Source organism: Ovis aries, chromosome X (assembly GCF_016772045.2).
Source record: "Ovis aries strain OAR_USU_Benz2616 breed Rambouillet chromosome X, ARS-UI_Ramb_v3.0, whole genome shotgun sequence".
NCBI lineage: Eukaryota > Metazoa > Chordata > Mammalia > Artiodactyla > Bovidae > Ovis > Ovis aries.
This window is the reverse complement of record NC_056080.1, coordinates 138178340-138194063: the sequence shown is the minus strand read 5'-3', so window position 1 is coordinate 138194063 and position 15724 is coordinate 138178340. Positions and strand designations below refer to the sequence as shown.

General features: G+C 37.0%; 1 protein-coding gene across 7 annotated transcripts in view; it reads left to right on the top strand.

Moving 5' to 3' along the window:
* The window catches only part of DIAPH2 (diaphanous related formin 2), a 1000797-nt gene that overhangs the window by 312381 nt on the left and 672692 nt on the right, over positions 1–15724 (top strand). For all 7 annotated transcript variants that reach the window (XR_009598705.1, XM_060407239.1, XM_060407237.1 and 4 more), the window contains 3 exons: positions 2568–2672; positions 8349–8651; positions 10306–10420. Coding sequence is in view for 6 of the 7 variants with exons in the window: in XM_060407239.1 (XP_060263222.1) it covers positions 2568–2672; positions 8349–8651; positions 10306–10420 (523 nt within the window). In the remaining variant the exon portion in view is untranslated. The remainder of the gene's footprint in view (positions 1–2567; positions 2673–8348; positions 8652–10305; positions 10421–15724) is intronic.

Below are 15724 nucleotides of genomic sequence, written 5' to 3'. Positions count from 1 at the left end.
CAAGTCTAAAAGCTCTCCAGTTCTTAGCCTTATGACGGCAAGATAAAGTGCTTACATACTGCTGACTCTTCAAAGTTATGACTTACCTTGGAGATTAGATAATCGCTTTTGCTATTACTCTAGAAACTATAGAGTATTAGTGAAATTACTTCAGGGCATCTGAGGAAATGACTTTGCTTTTTGAGTTACTAGAATGGATTTTAAGAGTGTGGGCATAAAATGTTGCCCATAAAATGGACATAAAATGTTTGTGTGAAGCTGTCATTTATATTAGTGAAAGAAAATGCACACTTTTTGATTAGTATACCTTTATATTTCTTAATGTTCTTGTTTTAAGTTGCACATTTAAAATTCCCTTTGAAAATCTTAGGAGCTCTTTAATTTATCTCTTGCACTGTGATTAGACACCACAAGACTGGAGCAAGTTCTGATGATCTATCTGGTAAAAATTTCTGTAAGCATCTATTATTGGAAAAGGAGTCCTGAAATAATAAAGACATTTCAGTGTTTGATGCTTCATTCTCCTCACCAAAATTTGGAATGAAAACTTGTATGGTTTCCCAGTTCTTGTCTGCATGCCTTCTCTTATTCAGGGTGATTTGAAGAGGCAGTACAAAATATTAAAAAAAGGCAGGGGGAACAGCTAGAATGAGAAGCAGTAGTTATAAGATCTGATTTTAGCATTTTCGCTAATTAGCTGTGACTTTAAGTAAGCCATTTACTATCCTTGGATCTTATTTGCTTCATCATTAAAAGGAGCAAATAAGGTTAGTGGACTTATAAGAAGTCTTCCATGGAGAAGGCAATGGCACCCCACTCCAGTACTCTTGCCTGGAAAATCCCATGGACGGAGGAGCCTGGTAGGCTGCAGTCCATGGGGTCGCTAAGAGTCGGACACGACTGAGTGACTTAGCTTTCACTTTTCACTTTCATGCATTGGAGAAGGAAATGGCAACCTACTCCAGTGTTCTTGCCTGGAGAATCCCAGGGACATCGGAGCCTGGTGGGCTGCCGTCTACGGGGTCACACAGAGTCAGGCATGACTGAAGCGACTTAGCAACAGCAGCAGCAGCAAGAAGTCTTCAGCTCAAATAACTCAGGCTTCTCCTATTCCTACTCAATGGATTTACAGATAAAGATCATTTTAACTTATAAGCAGAAACATTGTGTGCCTCTCCTTAAGTGTACTAATAAACCATTTGTAGAGCAAAATTGTATGCAGTGTGCTTGTGTGGACAACATGGTTGAGAAGCACACAGATAAGTCTGGCAAGGAGTCTGGTAGTATAGATTCAGATCAATCTTAACAGGGAGACTAATGCAGTTGGAAAAGCTCCATCTTCTCAGTGACCTAGGAAATAAGGTCATTTGCTGACACTGAAGGGTCTGGGATAGGTTTGAAATGTAAAGAGATTAGAAATCATTTGGACCAACCTCTGTGGGACATTTTCCTGGGATTCAGATAGAGATGAATAAAAGAAGTAAGTAGTTAGGCAGGTTTGACCCAAATACTATTATCCAATTTGCTCTTTCTTCAGACTGGATCTGAATAGCATTTTATAATTTCCAAAGGTCAAATCTACTATGAGGAGGAATATTTATTAATAGTGGGCACACTTTTTAAATTGTTCCACAAACTCTAAAGAGAGTTCTCAGTAGTAAGATATATCACCTTTAAAAACATAAATAACATATTAGTAATGTATCGACTTCTAAATGACTTGAAGTGATGAAAGTGAATGCAATGAAAGGCAGGCGTTCTATAGCTGGATATGAGTGCTATACACTTATAGTATGTAGGCTTACTAGGGTCAGAGATCTGACCTAGTTAAGGGCTGCGCAGCCTGCAGTAAGCGGATAGTCACCATCTGATGGTCCCTGTGGTTTACCACTCTGTAACTGAACCTCTCATTTGCCCTATTGTAACATTCTATGCAAGTGTTTTGGCTAACCGTCTGAATGACAATGCTGTTAGGGCGTATATCATTCTACTGTCAGATTTTGTGGAGAATCACTTTTTGAATTTATTTTACTACAATTAAGACTGTAATGCAAATAGCCTATTTTGTATTAATATACATGCATGTGAGCATTCTAGAAGTGCTATCTCTTTTCAGGATTAAACATATTTTTAAGGAGTTGGACTGCTTGATGCCTAATTTTTAGGTTTCATTTTTGAATTAAATACACTTAAAAGTATGGGATGGAACAAAAAAAAAACCCACACAATTCTAAAACTTAACATTCAGTAACAAAACAACAAAAATGTCTGCTGTATATGAAGAGAGCCTTCTTAGTCCAGCATTTAAAGTTTTGTTTTATATTTTTTTTTTCAGAAGTTAAAATGGGTTTATTTACATTGTGTTGGGGACATATTTCTCCTCTACTGGCACCCTATCCCCACAGAGGTGCTTAATTGCCATGAAAATAATCAAGAGCTCTGATTTTCTGAGTGACCTAGGAAATTTAAGAAGCAAATGCCACTCCACTTATTTAATACATAATGTTGTTGAAAGTTTTCTCAAAACTGCATTACTAAGTGTGCATTTATGGTGATGATCATTGCAGTTCGATGAAGAATTCACAGCTCGACAGGAAGCTCAAGCTGAGCTTCAAAAAAGAGAAGAAAAAATCAAAGAACTTGAAAAAGAAATCCAGCAACTTCGAACCCAGGTAATGAGACAAGATACAGATTTTGTGTCATGTCGCAGTGAGTTCGATGGTAGAAAATTATCTTGTTCGATGGGAGGAAAAATGTAACCAGAAGCAGACTTTTTGGCAGTTTCCCATTTTAATTGAAATAACTACAGATTTTATTTTCTAGGACAATAAATCATTTTAATGTTTGGATAAAAATAAGGCATTCGTTGCATAAGTTGCCCTGAATATTTTTAACGGAATATATTACACAAGCAAGACTCTTTTTGAGATGAAATTTTCATAATGATTTGAAAAGTTGAATGCTTACTATTTTCTTTCAAAAGGAATGTGGAAATGTTCATCAATTTTAATTATGCCTAAAGCTTTTTGAGATCTCTTTAAATCTTGACTACCATAATTTCAAAATCTATAAACTTTATATTTCCCCCTATATTCCCTGTGAGAAAAGCCCCCATATGCACTTAAAATCTTAACTATGGTGTCTAAATTATAGAGCTGATTAAGTAATTTCAGCACAACATAGTTTTTAAATGAATATAAAGAAATATAAAATTAGTTTTAAGCATAGTTGATGTTTGTTGATTGACTAGCTCTGTTTCTGTCAGTCTATTTAAAACTGACTTCAGAAGTCACCAGTGTACTCCACATTACCCATAGGTAGGTCCTGTTGCATGTTGAAATCCATCCCATTATTTGTGGTCCCATCCATGGGGTCTCAAAGAGTCAGACATGACTAACAGATTTCACTTTACTTCTCTTTCCTCAAACCGGCTTGGTCTCCATTCTTATTTATTTAAAATTTACCACCAGTTGTTTTGATTGTGAAACCAGAGTTGTCTTGGCCTTTGATTTGTCTCCAGACAAATTAAGCTGGTCACAGTTTTATGTCAGTTCTTTCTCTTTTTTTTTTTTTTTTTCCTTTGCATCAAAACCCAGAACTCCTGAGGGCTGCTCTTCATTCTGTCCTTCCTAGAATATTACAGTATTTCCTAACTTTCTGCCCTGCCTATGGTCTTTAATCTTCTTAAAACACTTCCCTAATTATTGTCACTCCAGGCTTTCACATGATCAATGGTTGCCTGTTGCATTCAGGATTAAAGAAAAAAATCTCCTTACTAGAAATTTGAAGCTCTTCTATCCTTGACTCCCTGTTATCTCCCCTTTGCAGCCTCATCTTTGTTCCGTTAACTCCATCATTTCTTGCAGCTAAGTCACCTCTTCTCCTCCCTTCATATTTAGAATTTACCCTCTCCACACATTTCCTTCTGCCAGCATTTCCCAGCATTAGTTACAGAAATGCTAATAGGTTTTTCAGGAGGAAAGCATTCCATAGTCCAGTAAATTTGGTACACTTGAAATGTTCTTCTTCGAGACTGAATATTCTCATTAGCATATTTAAGGGTCTGAGATGACTTACATTGAAGAAGTCTGTCTCTTTTTCCTACAGTTTCCCAAATTCTTTAGCCAAGGAACCCTTAATGTTAGAACACCTATTAACATCTCCTGCAAAATAGTGTTCATGGAACTTAGTTGAGAAATGCTGGCTTCAGTTATTCAGTCTCAGAAATGCCCTCCCTTGCTTCTTGTCAGTGAAACATTGCCATTTGAGAACAGCTCAGTGTGACAGCCTTTGAAAAGTGTCACCCAAAACTCTGTCTGGGAATTTCTTTGAACTTCACTTTTGGTATTCCCTGTTGACTCAGATGGTAAAGAATCTGCCTGCAATGCAGGAGACTTGGGTTTGATCACTGCGTTGGTAAGATCCCCAGGAGAAGGGAATTGCTACCCATTACAGTTTTCTTTTCTAGAGAATTCCTTGGACAAAGGAATCTGGTAGGCTACAGTCCATTGGATCTCAAAAAGTCAGGCACAAGTGGTCGACTAACACTTTCACTTTTAGAGTTTTGTAGAACACTCAAATCAGCATAAGCACCTTGAGGACAGTGTCTTTACTTTCTGTTATTATCAAAGTCCCAGCTACACCTAGCACAGGGCCTTAGCATTTCGTCGTGTACTTGCTTATTTATTATCAGAAACTTTCTTGTGCACTTTACATTGTATCAAATAGTAAATGTTTATTTGTTTATCCAATGGTTAATTCTCTATTGTGGTCTCATTTAGTTGTTCTATTCCTAATTTATTGTTCATAGGAGGGAAGAAAAGGGCTCATATGATTTGATTTTTAAGGCTGGATGGTATTTTATAGAAGCATTGGAGATTTTCTTAATTAAATTTGTTAAATATACAGTTAACTTGAGTAAAAAAAAAGCTTTTTTAAAGTAATAGCATTTTTGTAATAACACAAGTTTCATATCATAACGATCTCATAGAGACAAAACTTGATGTTTACAGAAAGGTATTACTTTCATTTTGCTGTCTATTAATACAAAAAATAGGATACACATTTATATTCAAATTATTCAACAAATTCATTTATACACAAAACTTGTAGGGTACAGTTCTAATTTACTGAACTTTTCAGAAAGATTATATTAACTTCTCCCAAAATTTCTTTGATATCTCAGTCAAGATTGGAAAGTCAGACTGTTCTATAGTTTTGCCACATTAAAAATAAAATTGAAAGAATTTTACATATTTTATTCCTATCCCTTTTCTTAATCTCAGGAGGGGATTGCATTCCAGGAGAGGATTGTCATTTAAGTATATGAACCCTTTAGTTGTATGTCTGAATGTACACACAAAACCATATATATGAATAAAATATTTGGATGATGTGCATTAAATATTAGGAGAAACATTTTTGTCTACCTGTGATTGTTCATTTTTAATAATCTTGCAGCAGGGCCAGTCTTTTAAAATTGATTATTCAAGATAGGTTTCCAATTATTCATTATGTAAAGATATTTCTAAGTTTGGTTAGCTCAGTTAAGTAGTCCATGGTGGAAATTCATATTAGGAACGATTAGAAGAGCTTCTCCCCAAATAAGAATAATACTATACCAACAAATGTTAATAATTTTAAACTTTTCATTCAGTTAATATAATGTCATATCTCGATTGCAGAAGATCTGTATTCTTTTGGAGGAGTTTCTTAGGAAAGTTTACAATTATCAAATTCACTGTTACATTCATTTTGAAAAGTGAACCATTGTGATCAGTAATGGTTTAAAGAAACAGGTCCAGATTAATTATCAAAAAAGTGGATAGTGTGGAATGGGATGATCTTCATCAGCTGTCATGCATCATTATTAGAGAATGAGCTTGAAGTTCCTTTCTGGTGGGAAGAACAAGTTGTAATCTCCTCATACTGCAATCTATTAATTCCCCTCAAGAAAACTAACACTCATTCATGAGGAGCTAGTCTGTTGTAGTGGAAAGAGGACTGCATTAGATATGAGAAAAACCACATGTAAATCTTAATCACATTTCAGGCCACGCAACCTTTGATTAGGCATTGAACCTGTTTGCAGTTACAGTTTGCTCATGTATAACAAGTGAGTTAATGGTTAGTGAGATAAAAATGTCCAGCCTACATTATAGGGTTATTATAAGGATGAAAAGAAATAATAGATGTAAAAACATGGATAAACCTGGATTTAATATGCAAATGGAAGTTCAGTTCAGTTACTCAGTCATGGTCAACTGTTTGTGACCCCATGGACTGCAGCACGCCAGGATTCCCTGTCCATGACCAACTCCCGGAGCTTACTCAAACTCATGTCCATCGAGTCGGTGATGCCATCCAACTATCTCATTCTCTGTCATCCCTTTCTCCTCCTACCTAAAATCTTTCCCAGCATCAGGGTCTTTTCCAGTGAGTAAGTTCTTCGCATGAAATGGCCAGAGTATTGGAGTTTCAGCTTCAGCCTCAGTCCTTCCAGTGAATATTCAGGACTGATTTCCTTTAGGATGGACTCATTGGATTTCCTTGCAGTCCAAGGGACTCTCAAGAGTCTTCTCAACACTACAGTTCAAAAACATCAATTCTTTGGTGCTCAGCTTTCTTTGTGGTCCAACTCTCACATTCCATAAATGACTACTGGAAAAACCATAACTTTGACTAGATAGACTTTTGTTGGCAAGGTAATGTCTCTGCTTTTTAATATGCTGTCTAGGTTGGTCATAGCTTTTCTTCCAAGGAGCAAGCATCTTTTAATTTTATGGCTGCAGTCACCATCTGCAGTGATTTGGAGCCCAAAAAATAGTCTCTCAGTGTTTCCATCATTTCCTCATCTGTTTGACATAAACTGATGGGACCAGATGCCCTAATCTTAGTTTTCTGAATGTTGAGTTTTAAGCCAACTTTTTTTTCTCTGCTTTTCACTTTCATCAAGAGGCTCCTTAATTCCTCTTCACTTTCAGCCATAAGGGTGGTGTCATCTGCATATCTGGGGTTATTGATATTTCTTGTGGCAATCTTCATTCTAGCTTGTGCTTCATCCAGCCTGGCATTTTGCATGATGTACTCTGCATAGAAGTTGAATAAGCACTGTGCCAATATACAGCCTTGATATACATACTCCTTTCCCAATTTGGAACCAGTCTGTTGTTCCATGTCCAGTTCTAACTGTTGCTTCTTGCCCTGCATACAGATTTCTCAGGAGGCAGGTCAGGTGGTCTGCTATGCCCATCTATATGAATTGTCCATAGTTTGTTGTAATTCACACAGTCCAAGGCTTTGGCGTAGTCAATAAACCAGAAGTAGGTGTTTTTCTGGAACTCTCTTCCTTTTTTGATGATCCACCAGATATTGGCAATTTGATCTCTGGTTCCTCTGCCTTTTCTAAATCAATAAATAGAAGTTACTTTCTGTTAATTTTTGTTATTAGAAGACAGCTAAGTTACTAGTGCTATGAGACAGATGCTTCGTGTAAAGCTAATTGGACCCAAAGGAATCAAATCTATTGTTTTGTAGTAATCATCTTATATTCATATCAGTGTAACTTCTCTGGTGCCTCAGTGGTAAAGAAACTGTCTGCCAATACAGGAGATGAGGGTTCGATCCTTGGATTGGGAAGATACCCCAGATAAGGAAATGGCAGCCCATTCCAGTATTCTTTCCTGGGAAATCCCATGGGAAGAGGAGCCTGGTAGGCTATAGTCCATGGAGTTGCAATGAATCGGACATGATTGAGTGACTAAACAATAGTGACAGTTCATAGCAGCTAGGCCAGCAGGCTCAAACCATACACAGTACTTCTTCTTTTCATAAATTTATAATAAAAGATAAGTTTTAATTATTTTGAAGCAGTATTTCACAAAATCTTTGAGTATGCCACCTTTCCTAGCCTTAGTATATTAACAGAGTTAGTCATTCTCCAGGGTTTATAATCCTTATCAAAAATCTGTGCAAGTCTTTTTCATGTACTCTTAAGCCCTTGTGTGTAAGCTGCTCCGTCTTGTCTGACTCTAGGCAACTCTGGACTGTACGTAGCCCACCAGGCTCCTCTGTCCATTGAGATTGTCCAGGCAAGAATATTGGAGTGGGTTGTCGTTTCCTCCTCCAGGGGGTCTTCTCGATCCAGGGATAGAACCCAGGTCACCTGCTTTGGCAGGCATGTTCTTTGCCATCTGAGCCACCAGGGAAGCCCACTCTTAAGCCCTTAGATGTTGTCAAAATTAAATGAATCTTGAATAACCCAGCCACAAATGTCTGCAGATAGTTTTCTTTGTTACTCTGCTGTACTGTTAACATTTAAATAAACATTGGTTTATTGTATATTTCAGGGACCTAGTTCATCAGGAATTCCAGGCCCTCCTCCACCACCTCCATTGCCAGGTGCTGGGCCATCCCCACCTCCACCTCCACCTCCACCACCTCTGCCCGGAGTAGGTCCCCCTCCTCCACCTCCTTTACCTGGGATGCCTGGAATACCACCACCACCGCCACTGTTTGGGGGCCCTCCTCCACCACCTCCCCTCGGAGGAGTTCCTCCACCTCCGGGAATGCTCCTTGATTTGCCATATGGAATGAAGCAGAAAAAAGTATATACACCTGAGGTGTCCATGAAGAGGATCAATTGGTCAAAGGTAATGCTATGATTATAGTTTTTTGGCTTTGTCTAGCCCTAATTGCTCTTTAATGTGTGAATGACGGTATTGCTATATGTTGTTGTGGTTGTTATTTAGTTACTAAGTCACGTCTGTCCCGTAGACAGAGGAGCCTGGCAGGCTACTGTCCATGGGAGTTACAAAATTACTCCATGTAACATTTGAGAACATGACCATTGATTCTTTTGCTTTTGCTTGTGAGTTCACCATCTTATGTGCCTCTTTCATAACTAGAGAATTGGAACCTCCACAGGTAACTTGAAATTAATATAGAAGGCGGAAGGTAAATCAAAGTGAAAATGGTATACGAAAAATAATTTTGATTCTTTTACCATTGTTACCTTTAATTGCTATAACATTCTTAAATATAACCTTTTTATTAATGAGCCCTTTTATCTTATTTTTGTTCTTAGAAATTTTGTTTTAGTTTTAAACTTTCAGATAGTGTGGAATCGCTGATAGTATTCAGTGTAGACATTAAAGTAATTTTTTAAATATTATTTGTGAAAGATTTATTGTATGCTAGTTTATTATTATTAAATAACATGTCTTATGAAAAACTTATTATCAAGATTGACACAGTCTGCATTCAGTAGGAACTAAATGTAATGAAAATACAGTTGCGTAGATCATCATCTGTGGAAATGCCTATTCCAAGAAGGTATCAGTGATATCTGACACTATCTATATATTAAATTGGTTTGATCAGAATAATGGTTAAATCAGTTTTACAGTTAAGCATATATTTGTGCTTTGCTCAGAAGAGTAAGTGAGATCTAAATGTTTTTGCAGTGTAACTATTTTTTATTACACATGATCAACCAAACGATAGGATCCAGCAGTTGCTGGCCCAGCTATCTGTGTGTAGATGTCATGATATGCTTATTTAGCAGTTAAGCATGCAGTAATGGCAAGCAGTAATGGCGCTCACAGTCTCAGAAGACATGATATGTAGTGGGAGATGCACAGTTCTAATATTGGATTTCAGCTCAGTGGCTAAGAGCACAATTCTGCAAAGCTAAGCTGCCTGAGTTTAAATCTCATCTTCGCCATTTACCAGCTTGGGCAGCTCCTCAAACATCCCAGGGCTCAGTTTCCTCATTTTCAACATGGAGATAATAACATTTCCTGCTTCAGAGGATTATTGTGAGAATTAGATGAGATGAATTAATATGTGAAATCACTTAAAAGAGTGCTTGACACATAGGAGGTATGTAATTATCAGCTGTTATGGTTATTGTCTGCAACCTAGTCAGTAAACATGGGAGAGTTATTCTTCTCAATCTCAGTTTCCTCATTTTTAAAAATCCAGGAGCAAGAAGAATGTATGTAAGTTGAGGGGAGGGATTTACTTTTCAATTATTTTTTAAGATTCCTTCAAGTAGAAGAATTTTTAAAATGTGAGTTGCTACATGGCCTCTTGCTGTTGTGTACTTTTTTTGTACACCAATAGAAGTCGGTGACTTTCCTAATGAATGTTTACTTAGAAAGTGTTGTTTTGCTAGATCCTAAAATTGATTTAGTAGGTTGATGAATAAAGGTAATTCATTCAACTTTGGTGAAAGTGAATTCTTTGAATTAAATAAATGCACATTAATAATTTAGAAACCTCTCTTTGTTATTTTTGTTTCAGATTGAACCCAAAGAATTGTCTGAGAATTGTTTCTGGTTGAAAGTTAAAGAGGAGAAGTTTGAAAATCCAGATCTCTTTGCAAAATTGGCACTGAATTTTGCTACCCAGATGAAAGGTAGATTTTATTTTTTCATATAAAGTTCTTGTTCTGATATGTTGCATTCGGTGCTTTGCTAAAAACTTCCGGTAATGTGTAGGTGTATAGTTTGGGGGTAGAGTCAAATATATTAGATTGATCTATTAACTGCATTTTACCCAGTGACTAAAAAATGATAGGGTTTTTTTCCTTTAAATTTTATTTTGCATAAGTATTATTATTCAACTGGAAATATGGGTTTTATTTTTATGATATAAAATAAGATGTTTTAATTTTTTTTATTGTTTACACTCCTCTGTTATAAAGTTATCCTCTTTACTGAGAAGCACAGGTGATGAATTTGTTGATAAACTGTGTAAGGGAAAATAATGTAACCGAATAGTAAGGATTCAGAAGTTTTCATGAAATTGGAGTAAGATTGGTTTCATAGTGCTTATACAGTCTTACATTTGTAATAATCCATTTGATTTCTGAGGAAATTTTATACTTTCTTCCATATGCAGCTTTTTCTGGAATGATATCAAAATCTGGTAACTAATAAATATATTTTACTGATTGATAATTGAGCACCTTTTTTTTGATTAGATCCTTAACCTCTATGAATGTCACACCTAATTTTGGTACTATGTAGGTAACTTCTCAATCTCATAATGAATCATTGTGATTTGTGAACTTTTGCGATTTTAACATTGCTGTTTTACTAATTATTGCAGAACTGATAGCTTACTTAAGCGTAGGAGTTTTTTTCAGCCTGAGCGAGTGTTTACAACTAAGAAATTGATATATTCCACACGCCCATGCCCTTGGAACTAGCACCTTTACCATTCATTTATCTGATTTGTCACAACATGCCCTAGAATGTGAGAATGTGAATTTTGGAAGATTCAGAGAGAGAGGAGGGAGGTGAAAATTATTGCTGTTCACCCCTTCTAGCTTATCTTATGCAACGGAGGCGCTTGCTCTGTATCTGTTGTTCTTCATAGATTGTAGCTCACACATACACAGAAATCTGGGGCAAACTAAAGTATTCTGAAGAATTTTGACATTTAAAAAATTCCTGCTAAACCTTTTTTCCACTTCATTTGCTCTTGTAAACTTCACATTTAAAAGATTCTTTAAGGACTCCAGAGATTACTATTTATTATAATGTTTTTTTTTTCAGTTGAAAAACTAAAACATACTTATATCAAGGTACTAGTAATACTAATAAAAATATGCATGTAAACATATCCCTTCAATCCCAGACTTACAGTTTCTTCCCCAGAGAAAACCACTCTTACTGATTTCTCACATTGCCTCCTAGAAATAGTCTGTGCCTATGGAAGCATATGTGTTTTTGTCACTTTTTGTTTTTCGCTTCTTCCTGTTTTCACTGTATATATTTGAATATTTTTCCATAGTAGTTTATGTTTACCAACTGTGTTCTTTTGCACAATATGTAGAATGCTGTCATATAGTCCCATCTGAATTTATGTAATCGATTGCCTATTAATGGATATTAAGATTAGTTCCAGTCTTTTGCCGTTTCAAGCAATTCTGCAGTGAACATGTATCTACATACATATCTCAGTGCACATAGCACTTATTTGTAGGATGCATTTTAGAAGTGAAATTCTTAGATGAAATGACATTTTGATAAGTATTACCAAATTTCCTCCCAAAGAGTTTGTATTCGTTTATAGCGTTACATCTAAACTATATATGAGTACCTGTTTCCCTACAACCTTTGCCCATCTCAGAGGGAAATGGCAAATCATCCATGTTACAATTTTTGCCCCTTAAAAGTGTAGCAGCTTTTCTTCTCTTAAAAGGCAATTTTAACCTCTTTTTCTGTGAACGTCTTCCTCTACTTCTTTGCACATTTTGTATTGAGCATTTATTCTTTTACTTGTTGATGTATTTATATTGAGTCCCATAAGAATTATATGTTTCATAAAATTTTAGAGTCCATCTGGACCTTAGAAATGATTAAACCGAACTCTGTTTTACAAATGAACAAAGTGAAGTTTGATACATGCAGGTTAATATAAAATCTATTAGAGAGTTTCTCAAGGTATTGTGGTATAGTGGGGAAAGCCCAGGGGAAATGAAGTCACATACTTGTATTTCAGCTGTGATACTGGTAACCTCTGTGACTGAATTTTCTCATCTGTAAAATGAGAAAGGCTGATGTTTAACTAGTAGTATGAGAATTAAATAATGTTATGTATTTAAAGGACCCAGCATGGTACTTAATATAGCAGGCACTCAATAAATATCAATTCCCCTTTCCTTTTGATTTAACATGATGCTGTGTGTGTGTGTGTGTGTGTATGTCTTGTTTTAGATATTGACACTTAATACAGCTGTTAATTCAGCATGACAATTTCCTGCTCATAAAGCCAGTCAGCTAGAGTAGAAGCCATTCTTATTCTGGCTGCTAAACCATAATCAAACCAAATTAAAATCAAACAAAAGTTATGTAAAGGCTGTCATGTACTCACTGCTGAGAATTCTGCATTTCCATTCATCTTAACTCTGATTCTCTGAATTTTCTATGTGCTATTACTACTACTCCTACTTTCCTAATTTTGAATCCCTGTCACTAAGTTGTGTCTGACTCTTTGTGACCCCATGGAATGTAGCACACCAGGCTCCTCTGTCCATAGTATTCTCCAGGCAGGAATACTGGAGTGGCTTGCCATTTCCTTCTCCAGGGCATCTTCCCAACCCAGGGATCAAGCCTGTGTCTCCTGTGTCTCCTGCATTGCAGGCGGATTCTTTACCCACTGAACCATCAGGGAAAACCTAATTTTGAATATTTGAGTCCAGATCTGGTCAGGAGCACCTTTGGGTACCATTACTTTTACCAAGATTTATTTCTGAAGGGACATTTAAAGGAACAATTATGCATCATAGCATATTTCATAACACGCGCATGTGCTCAATTACTTGTCGTGTCTTACTCCTTGTGACCCATGGAATGTAGCCCATCAGGCTCCTCTGTCCATGGGATTCTCCAGGCAAGAACACTGGAGTGGGCCATGCCCTCCTGTGGAGGATCTCCCCGACCCAGGGATTGAACCTGCGACTCTGTCTTCTGTATTGCAGGCAGATTCTTTACCTGCTGAGCCACCTGGGAAGCCCATATTTCATAACATAGTCAAAACAAACTTGAATGATACATGCTTCCATTTATTTTAATAACTATTGTTTGATCTTAATTGTAACAGTGGAAATTCCTTGTCAATTGCAGCGCCTTGATTCATACTTGGTCAATAGATGGCAGGATCAGTAAGAAATCAGCTGGAGGCTGTGGCTCCAGGGAACTGAAACCACACTGCCTTGGCTTTCCTAGCTCCAGGGCACCACTTTTTCCCCTATTCTGCTGCTGTGTGCTACTCTCCCAGCTATATCCTGGAAGGAGCAACATATTCATTTTTAAGACCTAATTCCAAAACTCTTAGACCCAGTGTTCCAAAACCTCTGAGAAATTCCTCTACCTGTAAGAGGTTTGGAAAGCTCACATTTCTGTTCTCCCTAAATGCGCTGTAAAGCATTACTAGTTTGTGTTTTTAAAAATTGTTTCACTTGAGTTTAAATTTGCTTTAGATTGCTAAATAGAAAGAAGTTTTAAAATGGGCTAGTTCTAATATCTGTTGTAAATAAATATGTAAATATTTAATATGGGAAAGTACCATCATATTTTCTATTTGAATCACTTATTCTTAGAGTTGTAGATAAAATTATTTTAAATTTCTGATTATAATTCAAAGTATCTCTATCATAGGAGAAGATGGATCTCTCGTTTCATTTAATTTATATTTGTTGAGTATCCACTATGTATAACACAGGCTTCCCAGGTGGTAAAGAGCCCGCCTGCCAATGCAGGTTAGACGTAAGAGACTCAGGTTCAAGCCCTGGGTCTTGAAGATCCCCTGGAGGAGGGCACGGAAACCCACTCCAGTATTCTTGCCTGGAAAATCCCATGGACAGTGCAGCCTGGCAGGCTGCAGTCCATAGGATCACACAGAGTTGGACATGACTAAAGTGACTTAGCATGCATGCACATACTCTATGTGTGAGGTCCTATAATAAACAGGAGGGAGATAAATGAATAAGGTCTTATCTGGATATCAAGGAACATAGTTAGTAAAGAATAGAGAAAGAGGTATACTCCATTTAATCAATTTTTCTTAAATATTAGACTAGCTATTTTTTAAAAGCCAAGGGAGCACAAAATGGAAATAGTAAATTTGAGCAGAGCAAATGGAGATCCCAGAGAAAATGAGGTTTTGTTCTTTAAGCCTTGCTGCTAAGTCGCTTCAGGCGTGTCCGACTCTGTGCGACCCCATAGACGGCAGCCCACCAGGCTTCCCTGTCCCTGGGATTCTCCAGGCAAGAACACTGGAGTGGGTTGCCATTTTCTTCTCCAATGCATGAAAGTGAAAAGTGAAAGTAAAGTCGCTCAGTCGGCTCCGACTCTTAGCGACCCCATGGACTGCAGCCTACCAGGCTCCTCAGTCCATGGGATTGTCCAGGCAAGAGTACTGGAATGGGGTGCCATTGCCTTCTCCGTTTTTAAGCCTTAGGGGCCCAATAATTTGATGATTAACCGTTGACCAGGCCTTTGGCAGACATATAGGTGATGGAAATTCACAGATAGATGATGGACCATTGATTGTGAATCAGTGCCAGTAGGCCAGACAATTTGTGATAATATCCTGATGAGTATGAATTCTTAATCTCTATAGTTTCTTCCAGTTCCCAATCCTGTGTCCCCATGCTTACAATATTTAGTCTCTTCTTACAAGCCTAATGATGCTGTATGACAAAGTAGATTTCAAAATGCTCTCTGTATTAATGAAGAAAAATGCATATAATACAGGTAGTTAGCAAAGACCCTGGACTTCTCTAGCGAGTCAGATGGTAAAGAATCTGCCTGCAATGCCGGGGACCTGGGTTTGATCCATGGGTGTCGAAGATCCTCCGGAGAAGGAATTGGCAACCCACTCAAGTATTCTTGCCTGGAGAATTCTATGGACAGAGGAACCTGGCGGGTTACTGTACATAGGCTCGCCAAGAGTCAGACACAACTCAGCGACTAACAATAACATACAGTACTTTTGACTATATGTCATAGATGAAACTGTTGGAATGTGGATATGTTTTCTAGTTTTATTTATTCTTCATATTGATGATATTTGGGGATATATAAACATTAAGGTTGTGATAATAGTGTCATTTTTCTTAAAAAACTGTAGTAATTATAGGTAATAATGATATTATATTAGTTAAAGTAATGATGGTTAATATTAACCAAGCTTGAAATAATAATAAAAT